The 23,108-nt window shown below is 36.2% G+C and overlaps 2 protein-coding genes across 4 annotated transcripts in view; both read right to left on the reverse strand.

Annotated features, from left to right (window-relative positions):
• LOC136238664 (uncharacterized) overlaps positions 1 to 13,631 on the reverse strand; it is a 32,547-nt gene extending 18,916 nt beyond the window's left edge. Inside the window, exons 1-13 of one of the 3 annotated variants that reach the window (XM_066029236.1) lie at positions 13,470 to 13,631; positions 11,309 to 11,500; positions 9,258 to 9,335; positions 8,302 to 8,583; positions 8,150 to 8,239; positions 8,006 to 8,095; positions 7,114 to 7,202; positions 6,777 to 7,050; positions 6,656 to 6,715; positions 5,765 to 5,842; positions 2,778 to 3,047; positions 1,856 to 2,011; positions 877 to 954 (exon numbers count right to left, since the gene is read on the reverse strand). In XM_066029236.1, coding sequence (XP_065885308.1) covers positions 877 to 954; positions 1,856 to 2,011; positions 2,778 to 3,047; positions 5,765 to 5,842; positions 6,656 to 6,715; positions 6,777 to 7,050; positions 7,114 to 7,202; positions 8,006 to 8,095; positions 8,150 to 8,239; positions 8,302 to 8,583; positions 9,258 to 9,335; positions 11,309 to 11,500; positions 13,470 to 13,512 — 1,780 coding nt within the window. In that variant the 5' untranslated portion in view covers positions 13,513 to 13,631. Of the gene's footprint in view, positions 1 to 876; positions 955 to 1,855; positions 2,012 to 2,777; positions 3,048 to 5,764; positions 5,843 to 6,655; positions 6,716 to 6,776; positions 7,051 to 7,106; positions 7,203 to 8,005; positions 8,096 to 8,149; positions 8,240 to 8,301; positions 8,584 to 9,257; positions 9,336 to 11,308; positions 11,501 to 13,469 lie in introns of all 3 variants that reach the window. The other 2 variants (XM_066029235.1, XM_066029237.1) reach the window with 2 other exon arrangements.
• A 5,706-nt stretch (positions 13,632 to 19,337) lies between these two features.
• Positions 19,338 to 21,793, reverse strand: LOC136238172 (tripartite motif-containing protein 2-like). Its single transcript, XM_066028519.1, has one exon. The coding sequence runs from the start codon at positions 21,570 to 21,572 to the stop codon at positions 19,680 to 19,682; it is 1,893 nt and encodes a 630-aa protein (XP_065884591.1). The 5' UTR covers positions 21,573 to 21,793; the 3' UTR covers positions 19,338 to 19,679.
• Between the last annotated feature and the right edge of the window lie 1,315 nt (positions 21,794 to 23,108).

Consider the following 23,108-nt stretch of genomic DNA (forward strand, 5'->3'; position numbering starts at 1 on the left):
CTCTTATCATGTAGGATACTTCCACCATGGGCTCACCCAAGATCAGCTCCAAAATTGAGATAATCTAACTATTAAAACAGCCATGTACAGTGTTCTAACAGATTAGTCACTGGTGTTTATCAAAGCTATACTTATAAAAAAGTACACAAACTAGTATGATTAAAACATACCAATTAAAAATGAAGTAGGGTTCTACGCATTAAAGAGTAGTAAAACAAAAGATATGCATGGTGGTATTAAACATAGATGCGTGTGAAAATTCCCACTTTGGCAATGAAGAAAATGCAATAGCTTGCCAATACAGAGATTTTCCTACATCGATATGTTGCAGTGTGATCATATAACTCTTGTTTCACTACATTTTATTACATGGATGCCTACTTAAATGTTAAATTATTATTATTATTATTTATTATTAGCACTTTACAGTGACCAGCACTGAATTACTGTTTTATTAATTTACTAGTGTATCATAAATCAGGAAAGTTTCAGCACAGAAAATTTTCGTCTATTAAAATTTTGATGCAACATATTTTTGTCACTGGCGTAATCGACAAAAAATCTTGACGGAAATCTATACATTAATATTATATGCACAAATTATTCGTACAGTTAAAAAGTTATTCATCGTTTTAATTTTTGTTAATACAGCCAGCACCAAAAATATTTTGATGACAAATTTTACCTGATTTATGGTACTATGAAAACTATGTAGTCACCGCTATTCAGTCCACCAAACAAATTCTGTGCACTGTAGTTAACTTATAAAGTAAAACAACTTGTTTATATACAAACTGCCAGTGTCATCTAAATTCCAATAATACAATTTGTAACTGAATTCCACAAACACATCATATAATACATGTAAACACGTACTTTTATGCTTTTCACATTTGAAGGCATTTGCTACCCATGGCTTCAATTCTGAACATAAACTTCCATTCTCTGGCTCAGCTAGATGTATGTACATAACAATATATAAAATATTACAGTATGATTGTGCAGTAAATAATATGAACAAACAAGAATTACATATAGAATATACTGATCATAGATACACACGTAGCTATAGCTTGGGGTGTATCCATTTACTGGACTGGACTACTGGACTGGACTACTGGACTGGCATATTTTTGGTTTTTGCACATTCTGTGGTTAAAATTTATTGAGTGAGGTTTCACTATAGTGGGTCACCCAAACCATCTAAACCTCCCTTGCCCATGGTGAAAATTTGGTGGGAACAGTTTAAGTTACTGGCAAGTTGTGATCAATAGAATACTTCAAATCACTTAAATTCATATTGTACAATCTACATAACTTTTGTTTACATTTAACCTTTAAAGTTTTAGAAGCACAATTGTCTAACCATACTGTAAAATCGGGTTGTTAAGCACATGTGTCTATTAAGCACACATTATTTGTTAAGTGCATACACATTTCTTGTGATTAACCATGGATGATAAGCACACGTGGTCGAATGCAAGGCTCAAAACGTGATAAAGCTACACACGGGAAGAAATGCTGTAATTACTGGAAAATAAGCACTTATGACTCCATTGAGGTCTCCCTTCACTGTGTATAATGCAATATTCTTGTTCATTACAAAGGATTTCACCCAGAAATAAAGTCAAATATCCTTACATACTGGTGTGGTGACTGGCATGAACTACTAACTGCTCTATTACAACGTAGTAATTCCGTGTTAACACACCATAATTATTTATAAGGTGGATATAACAAATAGTACAATTTTTTACAAAAGTTTTCTCTGAAAATTAAAAGCGCATGCACTTAACAACCCGATTGTACAGTATGTGTTAACTATGTAACAACAAATGCATGATAGTATCATTACTTGCAGGATGAGGTTCCTGTGTTACACCAGTGGAATACGTTGATATAGGGTTCTTAGTTTTCTGACTGTGTTGAGTAGAGGGAGTATTCTCATGAGATGGGTGACCAGTACTAATTGTAGTAGTAACAACTAGCTGGTCTCCGTCTGATAGAAAATCTATTAAAACAATTATAAAAGCTCATGCTTGTCACAATAGCACATATGTATGTATGTTCATGTATAGTACCACCATCCTTCGTATATATTTCCTTTTGTCTTTTGCCATTAATGACTACAATTTTGCCTAGTGGAAAGTGCTAACACTGTGAAACTACATATCAGCTACAGTACCAATTTGTGAACACTTATCTTGAAACCATAAGCATTATATAAAGAGTTCTTGTTAACCGACAGTGCAGCCTCAGGATAAGTGATATGATGGGGGTATGCTTGCCAGGCTGAAGTGACTCCTTGATGAGGCTCCAAGAGTGTTCATGGCTTTCTCATCGGAGGCTGACCAGCCTCTATACTTACTGCAGCTGCAGCTACCATCTTACCTTAAGGCTACAGTTGGAGTTTCCCAAGCCCATTGTTAGCTAACAAGCATATCGGTACACCTGCTCTTCTTTAACAGTGAAATGTTTATGGTTTCAAGAGAGTAGCTCTCAGTGTTGATGAGTTATTTAGTTTATATTATCATCGATCTATTCCAGCTATAGTCCATCAAATTCACAAACTTTCAATAGTCCCTGGTGGGTTGCATAATTCCTATTAGAGTACTTTGATCACTTTGGTGGAAGGACCCAGCACTGCTGCAAAATCCTTATGGTTTAAAAACCCAACCCATTTATTTTAACATGATTACCTTGCTCATGCTCTTTTGCATATGACATGTGCATATACATATAATATATCACCAATATTAAACATCATTAGTGCTCACCATGTCTTAATGACTCGGTTACATATTTCTTTGAAGGATCTTCAATTAACATCTCAACAAAATCACACAATGACACCATATTATCCTTATTATCTTTACTAGCAAATACAACAATCAAGAAATCTATAATGGCTTCACACTTATTATCAGAAGAGATTATCAATTCCATTGCTTCATTAGGTATATTGATTTTTAGAAGTTTTGTCATTACATTTGAATGATCTGCTGGTAAAGCTTTGCACAAACTTGTGTAATGCTTCATGATGATACCTGTAATACAAGGATAACAAATTATGGACACATCATACAGGGTGCTCAGGTTTTTAATGGTTTATGCATATAAGTACTACATAGTCCACACTATACTTAAGTATGCATTTTCATTACGATACTACAGAGGAAAGACAAATTTTATCATGCAGTACAGTAAGTAGTACTGCATATAGTAGAAAGGTGATTCCAAAAACTACAGTATATTTTACATGATCAGGACATGTCGTCCGTCCAAGTACAGCAGATGTGGGTGTGTGATAGACAAGCATGTATTTTACAGGAGCCAAGAAGACACCATTTTCACGTAACCATAGCTAGATAGTGCCTGAATAAAAATTAAACATTTTTGCTATGGAAACTCCTTCAGGGAGGGAACCTCTCATTCCAAAGTTAAGTCAAGTTTTCCCAGCCATCACTGAGATATGTGCCTTTATAGCTCATCTTATTTTCTTCGTATTTTTCTTAATCATTTTTTGATTTTTCCTTCTTTTTTAGACACTTCAGAAAAGTCGTAACAACTTGTGTGCGCTTTGGATGATGTACTTCAGATTTGGAAGGAAGTAAGAGCATAATATTTCCATATATATATATAGTTCAGCTACATTATAAGTTACTCAGTATAGACTTCTGCTGCATTAAAAGTCTAACTGTAGAAAGTTCAGCTACATTTACAAGTCACTTGTACGGAGTTTAGCTACATCACAAATCACCCAGTACAGGGTTCAGCTACATTACAAGTCACCCAGTAGAGGTTCAGCTACAAACAAATTACCCAGAGAGTGTTCAGCTATGACCCTGTAGAGATTTCGGCTACAACAAGTCAGACTTTGGCTACATAACAAGTTATCCTGTAGAGAATTCAGCTACATTAGAATTCACCCTTTAGAAAGTTAGCTACAAGCAAGTCAACCTGATGAGAGCTCATGCAATAATTTTACAGCTGGTAAATTAACCTAAAATACACATAAAACACAATTGAAATATCTTCACTGTATGTCATTCCAGACCTAAAAAGACAAGTAAACTAAAAGCCCCAAAGCTGGATATAGGCTGGCTTTGGGGTTTTCAATGACAAAAAGAAATGATACTTATTCCACAGCCAAGCAATGCAAAAAGGGTGTGGCATTCAAAAATTCCAGGGAGAAAATAAAAGTGAAATTAAAGATGGCGGCCAAGAAATGGCTGTAATGATTTTAATTCCAATCATGTCTAATGATAGGTCATCATTTCTTGGCTACCACCTTTGATTTCACAACTTTTTTTCTCCTGGATTTTTTGGAAGGCCGCACCCCTTTTCACAGCTTAGCTGTTTTGGAAATTACCTTACGGAAGAGCAGGGGCATCAGAGTAGAAGTGAAAGTGGTAATGCCTAGTCCAAAGGCACCTAGTCTGGACATGCTCCCCAAGAAAATTAGCTATATTGGAGGCAGTCTTGGGCTGTAATGCTGTGTGTGTGTGTGCAAGGTGCTAACTAACTGACATGCAAAAACTGGACAATGACCAAAGAACATCTTCATAATTCTGTTTAAATCTTAAACAATTTGTAGGAATTTTTCCAATGTAGTTACAAAGACAGAGAAACAAAGCCAAAGCTAAACAAAACGGTAATTATTTTAGAGGCATCTAGGTAGTAGACATGAAACTTTTCTAGATGAAAAGCAAGTTCAATGCATGTTCACTATGTTTAGTTTTGGCTTCATTAAGTTCGAAGTGAAAGCTTTTTTTATTTTACTGAGCCAAAAAGTGACAAGGATCTGGCCTCACTACTCTCACTGCTGCCCTTGCAGAAGAGTATTAGTCTATCTACATCAAGCCTAACATAGATAATTACAAAACAGTTACAGAAACACTGGTACGATGTTTTATAAAATTTCAAAACGGTCTACTTTTCTTTCAGCCTGCTTGCCCTGACCACAGTCAAAAGGCTTGAAGCTAAATAATACATCAGACAACTTGTGTTTTATGCAACAATAAAGCATTGCATGTTCCTTTTGGGGTTCCAAAAAATTTTCCTCTCCGTGTCATGCCTTTACCTTTCATCTCCACCTCTTTTTGTTGTCATCTTTGTGTGAATAAACCACATGAAGACAACAAGTTTTGTTGTTGCGTCATTCTTTAAAGACACCTATAATGATTTGTTTTATTACAAACAACATGCAGAGTGCAATGACTAAGCCTCTTATCATGTAGGATACCTCCACCATGGACTCAACCAAGATCAACTCCAAAATTGAGATAATCTAACTATCACAACAGCCATGTACAGTATTCTAACAGATCAGTCACTGTTATTAATTTACTAGTGTATCATAAATCAGGAAAATTTCAGCATAGAAAATGTTTGTCTATTAAACTTTTGACACAACATATTTTTGTCACTGGCATAATCGACAAAAATATCTTGATGGAAATCTATACATTAATATTGCATGCGCAAATTATTCGTATAATTAAAAGTTATCCATCGCTTTAATTTTTGTTAATACAGCCAGCAACAGAAATATTTTGATGAAAAATTTTTACCTGATTTATGGTACTATGAAAACTATGTAGTCACCGCTATTCAGTCCACCAAACAAATTCTGTGCACTGTAGTTAACTTATAAAGTAAAACAACTTGTTTATATACAAACTGCCAGTGTCATCTAAATTCCAATAATACAATTTGTAACTGAATTCCACAAACACATCATATAATACATGTAAACACGTACTTTTATGCTTTTCACATTTGAAGGCATTTGCTACCCATGGCTTCAATTCTGAACATAAACTTCCATTCTCTGGCTCAGCTAGATGTATGTACATAACAATATATAAAATATTACAGTATGATTGTGCAGTAAATAGTATGAACAAACAAGAATTACATATAGAATATACTGATCATAGATACATACGTAGCTGTAGCTTGCCCAGTTTTACAGTTCTGATTGCAGTTTATTGATACATACTGTACTTAATTAGTTATAAATACCGCACTTTGAATAGTGGCTGTGTTTGAGTGGTGCCCCAATTGATTTTTAAATCATGAGCTGAAACATTGTTTATTGTTTTTGAGTGTTGAGTAGTATAGTTGGTTTGCATTCACCTGAGCCCTTAGTCTCGTGTAGCCTGTTTCCTTTTCCTTCGTGTGGGGGCATATAGACCTGTTAAAAAAGTGTAGGTATAAGAAGTTTAGGGCCTCACCAATCAGCAACAATCAATATTCACCCTGACTGCAGTGGAACGCTACACAGAATTCTTAATGTAGGTGTACCAGACTCTTTCCCCCACCCCCACACAAAAGAACCAAAAAAAAAGCGGTCTGGCTACAGGAGACTACTGATCCTCTACCAAAAACACTACTATCGAAGAGATTAACATATGCTTGCTCCCAATGGTTTTGTACTGGAACAGGTTTGTTTTCATGTTGTAAACATGTTTGTATGCCTGAATCATCATACTAAATGTATGGGATATTTTTTAATGCATCATATAAACACCCTTACTCAGCACAAAAAGAACAACACTAAATTAAATATGTAACTCTTCTGCATAGATCAAGTAGAACCCAAAAGTGTGTTTATGCTGAACGACACCTACATAACTACATAGTTACATACCACTATCAGAATGTCTTGAAGAATCATCACACTGCCCTTCCTGTATTTGCATAGCTAGCTCTGCAGTAGTTGATTATAAAACAATTACCTTGTACAGTGTACGATAGCTTATATTGCATACCTTTTCTAAATTCTTTTACAATATGTAGAAGATTTAATGAATATGTCAACTTGTCTAATTGATCGCAAAAGTCCAATAAGTCTTCCCTACACTTGATATTATTGATCAAGAAGTCCAACATCACTTTGTTTGCAGAATCAGCATCAGTACAATTCAATACTTCACATATCTGGTCATCAGTAAATTTGTCTAGTAGCTTGGCAAGAGTTTCTTGATGGTCCCCAGGAAAAGATCGAAGAATATCATTATACTTTGTTTTCAGTAAAGTAAAATCTTTAGAAACATATATACATGTATAAGATGCAAATTGGATAACCTAACTGCATGTACCATAATGATTGCTGGATGTTAAAACTGGAGGGAGAACAGTAATTTCAGCTGTAGGATGGTGCACAGGTAGATCAGCACTCACATCATTTGAATGAACTAAAAGATATGTTGAAACTTTAAGGTATTCTGGTAAATAAAAAATTGTAAAACACATAATTTGTAATAGTTACACAATTATAATGGTGCTGCAAGCACTATGTGAGGTATCTATCCTGTATAATGTCACCAACTTCGCATGGCCAGACCACATTTACTCCACCACATGCAGCACTTATAAGGCACTTGTGACTTCTAAGCTATTTGGCAGAGACATAATGGTCTGGCCTTGGCCACTTGAGACTAAGTCACATTTAAAAATTCAGCACAGCAGATAAAATAATAACACTCATACCTTTGAGCCTTTATTGAACAACTTTCACTCTCCACTCTATAACTTTTAGGAAGAAACTTAATTATTGCAAAAATTATGAGAACAATGCACTAATCAGTAATACACTATGCCTGGCTGCTATGTGGGCAATTAATCAACCATTTATGAAACATAACTGTATATACAATTGCTTATAGAAACAGGTGCACTAACAAACAGCCCTACACCCATAAGCTTGCATGTACATTTATCTTTGCACCTTAGCTTACTGTAATTTCTTAATAGGCAACTTTAATAGGCGCATATACTGATGAATGTCTTACACATTCAAAACTGTGACAGTAATATCTTTGTTTTGTATGGTTGACCTCTTGTGTACACTCCCAGTATGTTGTATTATTTACTAACCCCAATCACTTCAAGAATAGATTAGATAATTAGTGCAAAGCCAATGTTAAGATATTCACACAGTTAAATCAAGGCCATAGATGAAGCCATAAATAACATACAATGGAATAGGTTGAATTACCTATTTGCTGCTTTTGCAGGTACCTTGTTCGACTACATGACCTTACCACCATGTGGTGATGTTCAAAGGCACATAGTCCACCTGATGATCCTAGTGCAAAATAATAATATAATTGATATATATCTATATGGAGCTACTGTTTACCCTTTACAGCTAAGCCTGCTGGACAGCCTTCCAGCAAAGGCAGAGGTGAATTACAGGATATGTCTGGTTCATTGTTCGATTTGAAGATACCTGTGGTCATGGATAATGCTCATTTAAATGCACACAACCATGTAGACCTACACATTATGTACCTGTACTGAATATGATTTTCAGAATGTTCTTCAAGGAAGATTCCCTAATCAATCCATCTAGTATTTTCAAAAACTTGAGCTCATTTTTGTCTTTTCTTAACTCAATGAGAAGATAATTCAAGATACTTTGATTCTGAAGGCGGTTACCATCTTTAGAGCAAATTTCCTTTTGAACATCCAGGGGAACACTGTATTGTTGCATAACTATCTGTAAACATTTTGTAGAATTGCAATCAAAACTTTGGTATAAAAGATAGTAGCATTTTTGGAATCGAAAGAAATCTAAAATAATGAAAAACCTTAAATACATTTAATCACATCCAGTAATAACAAGTAACCATTACACTGTCATGCAGCAAGATTTTAATATGCCACAATATCAGTTTGATCATGTAAGTTAAATAAAAGCTAGTGCTGACATTTTGTTGCTCCATTCAACTACCCACACTGGCACAAAATGGTATATCAACAAAGCTATAGTTTGTACCGGTACTGAATTTGCCAAAACTTCACAATTACTTAGCTACTTATTCATTCATGGCAATTAGTCCACTGCTCATCAGTCTTAGCTCCATTTGTATAAGCCTCTGGAGAATTGTATGGCTTGAAATCACTCTTTGATATGGTGGAAAAAGCTAGAGAGTTTGTCTATATAGCCTCTGAGTTTGTCTAAACTTTTTCTGTGTGGTATCTTGAGTTGATTCTATATGCTTTTCATTGTCTTCTTCTTCCAATTTATAATGCTACAAATTGCCCACCCAACCCCCCACACCCATTCTCCATCCCTCTGTGAGTACTCGTGACACTACAACATCACCTGTATGGTAAGGTAAGAAATTACTGTATTTGTGGAGAAAATTAAGTTTGGTGACCTATGCAGGATTTTGTTGAGAAGGTCACATGTGTACATACATATTAAATATGTTCAACTTCTGTACTATATAGTAGGTACTAACATTCTTCCTTTTTTATCATAGTATATGTCTCTGCAAACCAGAGTGACTGATCTTGCATAATTGTAGACCTAGTAGAAACTAATGCACAACAACATAATTGCACCAACGTTTTAAATGAATATGTTTACCTGTCATAATATCATTCAGGCAGTAATTTTACTTACCAAACCTTAGAGGAGTAGCTATTAGGGCTGAAACAATCATGGCTTTTAGTATTTGTGTACTATACTCTCTAGAGTTATATTAACGATTGAGTACTCACGAATACTAGCTACTTGTAGTCATATCTATTTGACATGTTTTATGCTGACTTTAAGCAGTTTACAGCTTTTTCAAGTAACAATAATGATACACACACTTAAAGTACTAATGTTAGTATTCCTGACAAGCAAATCAAACTCAATAGCCTTCATCGTGTCACTCCCTGATCGCAAATGCATTATGTGATGTGATTGTAATGAGTACTCAAGTATTTGCAGTGTTTGTTTCAGCCCTAGTAACTATTATATAATTTCTCCTGCTAAATGTGCCTGAGTCATTACATACATTATGGCAAGGAGGAAAGATGAGTGTCATAGTTTTGTTGCACAGATATTGTTCACAATAGCGCTTGAAATTTACCTTCGAGCGTTCGTAAATATTCAAACATTCAAAGCTTTGGTGCTATATGAGTTGCAGGTATTATTGTGTTTATACACATCCTTCTTATAAGTTCTATCTTTCTAATCAGCTTGTGAGTATTTGGAAAAGCATAGCAGCAGTTCTGAATGATGCAATCAATCGATTGAAAATGGGCGTGTCCACTAAACTGCAATCATGCATTGGAAAATACCTACTAATGGCTAAAATGATGTTTTCCATGCACTTTATAAGGTCTTTTAAGACTAAAACTACGGTAGCAAGCTAAACTGTGATGGTTTAAAATTTAAAAGTGGGTAGATCAATTGCGAAGAGACGAACATCAATTGTGCAAGATGAATAAGCAGGTGCAATAAAGAAAATGATGTTTATTCGTAATTCTTTTGTAGGCTATGAGTGCATTACAAAGCTTCGAAGGATAGTTTTATAATTCAAAGTTTACTTAACCTTCAAACCCACGAAACAATCAAAGCTTTGTTCCAGCCCTACTTCACAAATGCACACTGTAAACTTTGCATGAAATTCACAAACTCATGAAGATTTCATTTGTACAGATATTAAAAAATTAGTACTTATTGTGTTTGTAGCATACACAAAGTGGAAGGATGTAATGTGAATAGCCAGGGTGGTGATATACTAAATATATGGCTGGCTTATGACATAAAAATTTGTGAATCATTTCTTTTCATGTCTGAAGGTTTATCGAAATTACTATTTAGAAAGGGACTATAGTTAGGAGACCGTGGTCTATGGTTGTTTATCAAATGAAAATTGGTAAAACAATTAAAATAACCTAACCGTTGCCTTACTGCTTTCTAGACAACTAATGCCACGGTGTAGTGCTGACACTGTACCCTCAAAGCTACATATACAATTTGACATTTCTTTTGTTCTTTCTTTATCTACTTTACTCTAAATGAAACTTTATAATATGCTTAGCAGAACATGCTGATGATGTATCTATGCTATAGCATCCCCTCAGATGATGTGGGCTCAGCTACCCACAATTAATTCCCTTGGCCTGTGTGGCCTCAGTAATAAATTTGTGGGTAGTGCCTGTTGACATCATCCTCAGCCTCTAAAATCTTCATAGAGCAACATGCACAGTTTATGCATACACTAAAGGAGCCACAACAGCTGGTATCTACGTAGATCTAGAACCTCTTCTTCCTTCAACCTAAACTTGAACTTATCAACTTCTCGTCATAATCTTTATTCTACTAGGGACTTGCAAGAAGGCTAAAGCTTGTATTTGCAACTTTAATCAGGCACTAAGCATTAGCTACAGCCTGAGAAAAGTACCAAGAACTGTACATACACACACTCAACAACACATATACACACTCTACTGAAATACACATAGCATACATACATAGCTATGTGATATGTATGCATACAAACAATTTGTTTACCCATGGTGAAAGTCATCTTTTTCATGGTAGTTCTCATTGCTTGATGTTGCACAAGAGATTCCATCACATCAAGCAGAGACAGAACAGGCTTGTCATTGCACCCATTCACAAAATGATACAATTCACCAGCATTTCTTGAGAGTGCAGTAGCAAATTGATTTGATAGACATGTGACCCATTTGGAAATGTCATCTATGGACAATATAATCATTAACATTTTAGCTATGAACTGTAGTACTAAATCCAAGTGTACTATAGGACAGCAATAATATGCCATGCACCATGATAACTTGTTCTAAATCTCCAGTAATTGTTTGTATATTAATTTCGTGGAACATTACAAAGTAAGCCCACTTGTAAAATTAAATAGCTATCACAACAGTTGCTTTAAAGAATAGCTTAATTAGTAAGGATTGTTCTACTGCAATTTGTGATTGTAGTGCCTCCAAGTGCAATATACAGTCTATTTATTTTTTTATTGCGATCTAGAGCAATCAAAATTAGCCATCAATCACACATGTTATGACCCTATGGAAAACAATGTTTATTATCATTTGTGATCAATAACATTTAAAAAATTAATATCAACATGGCTCTCCACCAAGCACAATTCTACTGAGATGGTGGTATGTCCTAAGAAACTGGATCTGTTCTCCAACCATGAAGGTAGAGTGTAGAGAGTAAGAGAACTGTACATCTATTACACTAAGGAACAGAGCACTTCGCTGAAAGCAAGACAACTAGAAATTCAAAATGAGAGCCCTTGTATCTACTGCATGGGTGTGGTAATTACTAACCACAGATGTAGGTACATGGGGTTAGTATATCTATGTTATCACTTTGTAAACTAAGGCCTTCAGTAGGGACAGTGCAGTAAACAGCTTCTAGGAGATCCAGGGCAGTAAGAATAAGTGGGGGCCCTCAACCAGGGGCGTAGCCAGGGGGGGTTCAAAGGGTTCGGACGAACCCCCTTTTCAGAGTTAAGTTTTTTAAATCGTGATACTGGTTAACTAGAACTGAATTAACTTACACAAATCCACTGAAATGGGTAGCTACAGGTCTTCAGGCAGAGGAATTCAAGTACCTCTACTCGCTATTGCGAATGAATTTATAAGAATACACATGTTTACACGTGTACACGGCCCCAGACCCCCGCTGTGGAGATTCTATACTTAGGGCAGAACCCCCCTTTTGGAAATCCTGCCTACACCCCTGTCAACCTAATTAGCTTATATACCTGTGTTCGAATCACTATGCAGCAATACAAAAGGTGAATATACCAAAAGCGTGCAAAGGAAAGTATACTCAGCATGCATACTGAGCATGCTCTAGGGGGTCTGAAGACATGCTATTTTATGAAAATATTAATGCAGAAATGCAATCTATCCCCCACCTAGAGATGATTTTAATTGTCCATGTCAGTCTCAAAAGGCTAGGTAGTTCACTATTATAGCGGTAGTGATTCTAAAGCTAACATACACAGAAAGGGGGGCGTACAACATAGTGATGTTGCAATATGGTTGCAGAGTGATATAGAAGTTCAAGGAGTCTGGGGGTCCTTGCAGACCCATTCTCTGGGGTGGAGGAGAATGGGTCTGCGAGGACGAGACTAGTCTAAGGGCCACCTCCAGAAGCTGTAGGATTTTTGCAATTCAAATGTCTTAATATGGATGCAACAATTAAGTGAGCTGAAGGTTTTTAAAGGATCAACAGTGTCTTTCAAGCTTTGCGGGGTAAAGTACCCTCTCTCCTCCCCTATTGGCTAACGCCCATACAGATATACCCAATCAGTTGGTTATACAGCTAAATTACGCATTATAAAGCTACGTGCATTCAACCTTTTCATGTTAAAGCAGTGATTTAGTTTCTGCAAACATAATTATGTAGCTAACTCCATCACCAAAAGATCAAGAAATGACATAAAGTTCCTACATTATCAGCCAACCACAAGTTGCTTAAATATTTTTTCCGCGAACCATTCCTGAATGGAACCGATTGCCATCAGACATCGTTCATGCCAATTCAGTCAGAGACAATTTTAAACTGAATTCACTGTATAGCTAAATAAGTAATTGCACTTGTGAATTAGCTTTATTCCCCAGGAGGCTCTGCTTATCAAACAATAATATGCATTGTACTCATCCGGCCTGCTGATTCTTACTTTCAGTCCTTCGCTCGGTGTTTCCAGTTTCCTTGGGTTCCATATGGCATTTATACAATTTGGTAGTGTTGGTTGCTAAGATTCACAAGAATTCACGACAAACGAAACCAAACAAATTACTGCTAGGGTCTACGTTGATTTATTTGTCTCCCTGGATTAAGGTCAATTAGTGGTTTTATGGCTGGTACAAGTATTCACACGACGGTAAATTCCCCGGGACCGCCCCTTTACGTAATATGGCGCATGCGCACGAGCGTGCAGCATTATGTTCGTGTTCATTTTAATGTTAGACTACATGTACGGTGATGGTGTCTACGTACACCATTTTGAAGAAGTTCATCTCCAGGGGTGGTTCTATGAGCTGGCAAGGGGAGGGGCACAAACAGGCTATAAAGTTGTACATAGCTAGCTAGGTTTTTATTTATTTATTTATTTTTATTTTTCTAATTGATTTATACTGATGATACAATTAAAAAGCAAAACAGTTGTACATAGCTAGCTAGGTGGTTGGGGAAAACAGATTCTATTATAGCTAGATGAATAAAAAACTTGAAAGTTTTAAAGAGGGAAATAGGGATCACTAAAAAAAGCCATGAAACAAGAAAGGATCACTGGTGTGGTAATGTAAACCACAAATCCCTCTGTCATAATATTTAGTTACATGCTCCGTCATTTTGAGACGAGTCAAAATAGAGATTTGTGGTTTACATTACCACCCCAACAATCCCTTCTTGTTTCATGGCTCTTTTTCAGTGATCCCTATTCCCCCTTTTAAAATTTTCAATTTTATTCATTTAGTGTGTGTAGTTTTTATTAATTCAGTAATGGACTTGTTTTATTGATAATGAAGATACTGTAGTTGGAATAGTGTAATTTTGCATTCTGCATAGTAATACCGTTAAATTTGACATTTCAGTACATACATGAAACTGACCAAATTGCAATGTGCATACAGATGGTTGTGATTGTTGTGAAGTATTAAAATGTGAAGTCATAGTCATAAAGATGAAGATGCTGGGTGACCAGCAGTTTGACAACTGGTTTGACTTGAGTTTTCAATAAGTATGCATATTTCTTGTATCTTGTAGTAACATAACGGTTCCACAAAGAGATGGGGTGGTGTGGGGGGTGGGTGGGTGGGTATTTGCCTCAAATATCTCATCCTGTATAAAACCTTGCAATTAAGGGCTAGGGAGCGAAGGATATAGACATGATGCCATCCAAACGAGTTTCAGATGGTGTTCAACAACTATCTCGAATAATGACTCTTTCAGGTAGAAAAACTAGATTTATAACAGTAGGCAGGACAAAATTCCTTGGGAAACTTGTAGCAACCAATACCATTGCATTAAGAAAGCATTTTGCTTCTGATTTACTTTACTAGACACTCTTATTCTTGTGCAGAGTGCAAGTTGTGTATTTATACATCATTTCTCTAGTGAGGTTTCATTTATGTGTGGATACCATGTTTACCAGCTTGAATCAACATGTAAAAGTACACATTGTCTTCAGAAGTGCATGGGTATACAGCTCCCATAATTGCTACTTGGGTGATTTCATAAATACTTCAGTATTTGCTGCAGTGTTTATGCCATGTATCTATGGGACCAAAGTCCAGTTTGCTTTGATTTTCTGACTCAAGACTGCAGGAACCAGACTTGCATCTCCACCTCAACAATTTCCTGCAGTTTCATATTCAAGATCATTCTATCCTGTCTGCCACATGAAGTCAACTATCTCTCATACCATCTGCAGAGTCAGTGTATAAGAAGGCTAAAGACCAACTTGTCAACACTGAAGCTACTACCTTGAGCCAAAAACATTAATAAAAAAGATTCAAAGATGAAGAGTACGTACAAGCCGAGTATATAGTTAACTGACTATGTCTGTATATGTAGGTTTGAGAAACTGTACCTGTAAAGATGGAGTGTATATATGCAGCGATATGTTTATGAAGTTGGATTGGCTCCACTAAAGGAGGCTATAGGGACACTGTGCACAGTCATGGAAGGGATTTCCACTTTCCTCCAGTTTGTGGGACTTGGTATATAAGTCACTTTAGCCTGACTAACCCATTTCCCCTGCTGACCATATTTAACAGTGAGCCCATGTATAGTATCTGGCAGTGACTACAATTGTTGCTAGTAGCTATAGCTATAATTCCACAGAAATATAAATGTCAAAATGATTTGCAGGTGATATACATGTATAAAAGAAAACAGAAACTTCAAATGAATATATGGTGCTATGTGAATTCCAAGTTAGAATTTAAAGTCAGCTGTTAGAATATGAAGCACCACGTAATCAAGACTGGTTTTGATCACCTCTTTGAGTTTCAGCCATATATAATTCATCACTTTCCAACGTTGTCATTGTGAAGTGTATCTGCATGGTAACTGGTATACTGGATCTTGTCCATGCACCTGAGTATTTCCTCATCTTCATCTGTATGTCGATGTCACTCTCTTTCCTCATGGATTGGCCTACAGAGGAGAAGTATACAAAAGTAAAAGTTACGATTCTTTCCCATTAATCCATGCAAGGAAAGATGATTGTTGTTTAATAAAGCTGAAAATAACAAGGAGAAAACATCCTGACCACCTGGTAGACTCTTGTAAGTGTTCAAGCGTAAATCGGATGGCTGCAGGTCCGAGGCCACCTAGGTCCAGTCATGGTTTTTTTTCTCCCTTCTCCAACTTTTCAAACACACCTTATGTAGCTAAAGTCTTGAGCAGGCTGTAGGACCAGGTGTCCTACAGACCCTCAGCACTTGTGCTGTAAAGTATCAATAAATAAATTTTAAAAAAAGCCATTCCTAACACAGGTTCCTTGGGACTGCAGTGGCAAACTTGAAATGAAAGTTAATGCAACAGGGACAGATCTAAGATTTTGCTCACAGGATATACATTTCACAGCATGATCTATTTATTGTATAATCCCCTAAAAACTGTAAGATACTTTGTTAATTAAAGCTTTTAAAATTGATGCCAGTAAGTTAGCAAATAAGCAAGCAAGTATTGTACTGTATATTACTAGTTAGTGATAAATATAAAGAGGGCTTTCTGCATGGAAATTCTATCACAGCTAATCACAAGACATAAATTAATATGTTCAATAGTCATACCATAATTATCTTAATCTCATGAAACCACCAAATGAAAATTGTATTGTCCCAGTAGTTTCCATAACCACAATCCATATTTATTTATAGCTCCCAAAATACCTTTAACTCTCTATTCAGTGCAATGACACAAATAAATAGACATTAAAACAGTATACACAAGGAAAATTGCCTAATCTATGGAAAATTCACTGAAAGTCTGGTTTTCAAATGTCTGAGTGTTTTGAACCAGTTCATCATAATTATTCAGAAATAACATCAAAGCAAAGCTTTCCTGTGCAGAGAGTTTATTGCAGTGTCTTGGCTTCAAAGGCTTAGCTTCATTTCTCACACTATACACGTCACACCGCAGCTGGCTGTTTTAATATTAAAGTCACTACTCACATTGATGCGTATGCACATTCACACATATATATTCTTAAACAATTGTGGTAACAGTGGCAGATCTAGGATTTTTAAAAAGATTATGTGTGAACATAAGGTGTCTGAGGACATGCTTCCAGAAATTCTATAGAAGCTATGAGAGATTACTACTTTTAGATAGCAATAGAAATTCAACAATGCTTTTGAATTAAACTGTGAAATAAACAAACTAAACACAGGGCGGCAAAACTTGTGACTTAGCTGGAGCTCTGGTTGCTCTATTAGAATAGTTAATAACTTGACTGCTCTTTATAGGAGTATCTTGACAATACAATGTAATTGCATGCATGCTACTGTTATGTAGCTATACAGTCCTGGGTCTTTTTGCTACAACCTATTGTCAATACAACAGTAATAAAGCTGCAATAATAATTGAACAAATAACTGCAATTGTTGAATGCAGTACAACATTCCAGTACATATGTTCAAGTGCTTTCCTGCTGCATCACTTAATTCCTTTAGAAAATGTGCTTCTTCAAGTGAAAAGGGCACTGTACTGTTATTATCAAACTCTTACAGGGTCTGCCAATGTTGCTCATGACTGTTGTACCACAGATTATTAGTAATGACAATTAAAAGGCCGTTTATCAGCAGAATTAAGAGATACAATAAATGATTGAAGATGCAAAATGGTTTAAAGCTATAGATAATAAATGTTTATCAGGAAATTTTTCTTGTGAGGAGTATGTCCATAGTGCAAAGAATGGCATGGAAAGAGCTGCTACCATGCAAGTGCAAGGAAGTCATTGACTGGCTGGAGAGAAACCAAACAGCAAGTTAATAAGACTAAGAATCTAAGCATATAGGAAGTTGAGAGTGTGTGTTAATTTAGTGTATAAAAGAGTGTATGAGCTGAGCGTGTTGATTATTTCATGCATTTATGTATATTCATAGTACGTAATGCGCTTTGCTTCAACTATAAGTAAAGACCATTGTGCAGTTGTCAACTTAACTTTTCTGATACTCCATTGTACTCCCTATGTATGCAGTGCTATACCACTGCTAATGCTTTCTATGACACTTGATAAAAATGACATGCATAGCATGCACTTATCTTAAAACACAAAAGACAAAATTTCACTGTGCAACATTTATACACATAATAATATTATATTTGAACTATATATGCATCATTCTAATAATTGCACCAACAAAAACTTATTACCATTTTGGTTTATAATGAGTAAAATATGTTAGCTGTGTATTAAACACCAAATTAAGGAAATATGTACAGATTTATAGTACATTCAATGCAAAGTGAAAAAGAACCAGTTAATGAGCATTTATATAAATTATAATTATGTAAATGTATATACATTTATTCAAATGGACCATCACCAAAATACACTAGCTTGTGTTGTCATACATAAACATAATAATTATAGCAACAAAACAGTAGCACAAAGGTCAGCAAAAGAATACCAGACACTGAGATTTTATTATAGTTATCACTAACTATAGCTAGCAGAAAAATCTGGATCCTGTGATTATTAATCGGCAATGTAAACATAACCATTTGCAACAAATGACAAATGCAACTCCAAGAGGACATTTAAACTGGCCGTTAAGGTCACTTATGATAAAAGTTTATCATGTAGCTACTACACATGCATGCATATAGTTTAGGCCAAATGCAGAGGGCTCTGGATCCCAGCTGTTGGTGCATGCTCTGTTGGTTGACTAAAATTGTTGCAGAGAATCAATGATTGATTTAAGTGACCTAGCTCTATAGCATGGAATTTTTTTGCGCTCCAACTTTTACTGACTCTCTATTCAAACAGTGTCTATCTAGCCTTCTCCCTATAAACCATACTTTTTCCTGTAGCTCATGCTTGCTGCGATACTAAATAAAAATAGCATGCATGCATAGCATTTTGAAACATGCATGCAGATACAAAATTTCACTGTACAAATTTAAAAATATACACAGCTATATTCATACACAAATACTGACTGTATGTGTTCCGTCTATGTTTAGGTGTTGAAACCAATACTCCAAAAAATTCTTCCTTGGCTCAAACAAAATTAGACCACAGCCCTCAATAGTGAATAACATTACAGTCATTTATAGATTTGAGGTTAATTTTGTCTTGTTATAGGGAGTTTTTTAAAAATAGTTGTTCCAATACTGAATAAAGACGGGGTTAGAATAGGTAGTATTGGAGCACTATTTTTGCTGTGATATATATAGTCATTGTATACTTTTATAATATTATTGTAACTGATTGCAGCATGCATGTGCAATGGAGCTAAACTATATATCTACACAAAAACAGCCAAGCTGTAAAAAAGGGCGTGACCTTTAAAAGCCTTGATGAAAAAAAATTGTGAAATCAAAGGTGGCAGCCAAGAAATGGCTGTAATGATGTTAATACTAATAAATTTTAACAATGCACACAGCCATTACGTTTAAACATAAACAACCAACAGGATGGTGCTTGTACCTACACATACATACATAAATACACAACGCATTTACAATACAACAGTGCCGCTAGTATAATATTATTATGTAAAGTACTCCAACAAATAGTTATAGTGAATTTATTACAACTTGTTAATAATATAGCAGTACTGAATCGTACTAGCTAGACATAAACATTAAGTAGCTAGTAATAAAAAGGCCAGCAAAAAACACTGTAGACAGATTAAATAGTTCTACGTAGCTATAAAACAGAAAATATCTGGATCCGGTGGTTGTTAAAGTCAGCAATGTAAACGTAACCATTTGCAGCAAATGCCACTTCTAGAGGGTATCTAAACTGTCCAATGTGATGCCCTCGTGATCCAAAACAATGCACATATTTGCCATATTTGTCAAATATAGAAACACGCTGATTGTCATCAGTTACAAAAATAAAACCATTTGGGTCTATTGCAATACCATATGGACTTTTCAACTGACTTGTATAAGTGCCTGCAATACCAATTCTGCATAGGTACTGGCCATTCAATGTAAAAGTGGATATACAATCATTACTACGGTCAGTAACAAACAAGCGGTTGATAGAATCCACTGCAATATTGTAGGATTCTCCAAGTATTCCTCTACCGATAATGCTGTGGAACTGACCATCAGTTTGAAATACTGAGACACGGCTGTTGCCGTGATCAGCAATATAAACTTTACCTCTGTGTGCTAAAATACCACGTGGTTCATTCAATTCACCATCTTTGCATCCTTTACTACCGAACTGGAGTAAGTAGTTTCCATTGATATCAAATTTCTGCACTCGATGGTTATTACGATCGGCTACATAGAGGTGGTCACCATTATCAAACGTGACTCCTGTAGGGTGGTGAAAATGACCTCTATTCCTACCTTGACCACCAAATCTTGTTATCAGTTGATCTTGGTCATTAAATAAGCATATGCAATGTTTAGACCAGTCAGACACAGCCCAAAAACCTGTACTACTAAACGCAATACCCCAAGGTGAACCATCATCAATGTCCACAATCTTGTAGGGATCACTTATGGCCTTGTAATCTTTGACATTACCAAGATCACCAAATTGTGGAAGTAACTGTTCACTTGGCACAAACCTGATTTCTGCTGTCTTTATTGGTTGATGACTTAACATTTTGTACTTGTCAACTAACCATTGCATTTGGTCAATAACTTGTTTACTTGTAGACAATGCTTCTTGGTCAGAACTCTGTTCTAATGTATCTTTCAGCTCTTTCATGCTCAAAACTTCTGCTCGAATAAATTCTACTTCTTCTAATTGGGTTGTTAGCGTTTTCTCACTTTGTGTGATCAAGTCACATACCTGTTGCTTCAATTGGTCTTTTTGTCTCATAATCTTTTGCATAATATCATTGTAATGCCGATCAATCTCCTTATTAATGTCTTCACCTTGTTTTCTGACCTCCTTTCTTGATTCGTCAACCTTTTCATGCACCATGCAGAGTTGTTCAACCATTTCTTCAATTGGTGCAGTAGCTTTTTGCAACTCTTCTCGGCAACTCCCAGCTATCCGGTCCACAGTGTCATATTCGTGACCAGCATGTTCTTTAATACAATACATACACATCAGCTCCTCACATGTCTTACAGAAGAACAATAGTTCAATGGAATGCTTTTTACACATTGGTATCTTACATTTTGGCAGCACTATGGAATCCCTTTTACTGGATCTTAATTCTGTTAATGGGATTACACCGTGGCCGCGAGAAAGTTTGGCACGTTTGTGGACCTCGTTGCACACATGACAAAGAAATGAACTACAGTCTGGGCAGTACGTCACCACTGGATCATCCTCTTCACAATTCTCACATTTCACTTCTTCTTCACCCTCCACTTTACGCTTACGAATCAGCTCATCCACGAGGCGATTGATTAAGAAATTATTAGCCAACTCCTTAACTCCTCCTGCAGGAATTGTGGCTTCTTTTCTGCACTCTGGACAAGTGATTTTGGATTGCACAACCATCTTCTCCAGACACTGTTCACAATAGGAATGATAACATGGTAGATACTTGGGGTTCTTGAATACCTGGAAACAGACTGGACAGCTTAAGTTCAAAGCTGCCTTTTTCATTTCTTTAGCAGCCATGATAGCTAACTGTGTGACAAGAGAAGTACTGGGTTGATCTCGGGAGTATAACCTAGGGAGTATATTGAACCTGGTGACTGACCGCAAACTGGCGAGGTCGGGCGATCAACAGTAAATCTATCTCTATAGCTATATAGTGTAAACACCACAGCGTAATGAGAAGTTTCTCTTCACGACTGAATCCGCGCGTTAATAAAGTTACTGGTAACTAGTTACGCCCCTTGTTTAATCCAATTAACGCACCCCATAGTGATTACTGAATTTTGTAGATCACATTGGGGGATCACATATTATACCCCATATCAGATTAGATAACAAGTAGCTAAGCATGCAATAGCACATTGTCTGTTGATGAGTTGTATTTGTGCAGACGTACGTTGTAGCTGCTAGTGATGGGATTGATGGGAAGATCAATATCATAATATTATATTGTATGATACTATACGCTGTACATATGCTGAGGTGCTGCCTCACTGCAGCCATTTAACTCATGTATAAAGCCCTAATGGAGAATTCATGACATGTATACTTGTATGAAGGTTGATCAGTTTATGGACTAAAACTGCTGGCTATAGCTACACCGTAAAACTAGACAATTAAGTGTCTTAGGCAGGGGTGGTGATCAACCAACCAGCTGCTAGTTATTAACACGTATTGTATATGGAACTCAGAGGGCTCAGAAGCTTGTTTAAGCAAGTGTTTAACCAATCATGATCAGCTGATATACTTTACATGTATATGGTCTTAGCTATGGGTATAATATTATGCATTCTGTTGCTCACAAAGTTTCAGCAAACACACAGTATTTCCAGCAAAGCCACCAGAATGCTGAGTTTTATTGAGTTTCATATAGCTAATCATTATAAAAACAAGAGTATAATAAGGTAAAACCCAAGATACTTAGCTATGCAGTAACTATCATACAATCAAATCTCAAGTAGACTGCCCAAGTCTGGGATCCAACATCAACAATTTGAAACTTCTGGGACCGGAAAGTATGAGTACACAATATTACATGCTTGCAATAAGTATTTTTTTGACTGATAAACTGTACTGACTGACTTTGGTTTCAGTATTATTATAATGAATTTAAGAAAACTTTGTAAGCAGCTCATCAAGTAATAGTAAGGCTCTTCCAAAAAGGGTTCCATGGAATTCTTTAAAATACCTCTGGATCTGCTCCTACATGGATTTGCAGATTGATCTGCATCCAGCCTGCATCATGCAGTGCCACAGTGCATGTGGCATGCTACCTATGGCTCGCTATAGCTAGCTATCATGCCCTTCCTTGCTCACTCACATTATATCCATCTAAGTAGCTACACAGTTTTCAGGCCATTAAAGAAAACCCTGATAAGGCTGTGTGTTTATTATGTAATAGTTATACCATGGGCACGAGTGCTTTGCCTGATATATATGCATGTGCCCGAGGGCAAGTTCGTATATACAGACAAAGCACAAGCGCCCGTGGTATAACTACTATGTTGTACTTTAGTATGCAGACTTACCTAATTGGCAAAATCTTTAGTTGTTATA

This window comes from Dysidea avara, chromosome 11 (genome assembly GCF_963678975.1).
Source record: "Dysidea avara chromosome 11, odDysAvar1.4, whole genome shotgun sequence".
NCBI classification, from domain to species: Eukaryota; Metazoa; Porifera; class Demospongiae; order Dictyoceratida; family Dysideidae; genus Dysidea; species Dysidea avara.

Coding starts and splice junctions, on each gene's coding strand:
- LOC136238172 (XM_066028519.1), bottom strand. CDS start 21,572: ATGGCTGCTAAAGAAATGAAAAAGGCAGCTTTGAACTTAAGCTGTCCA.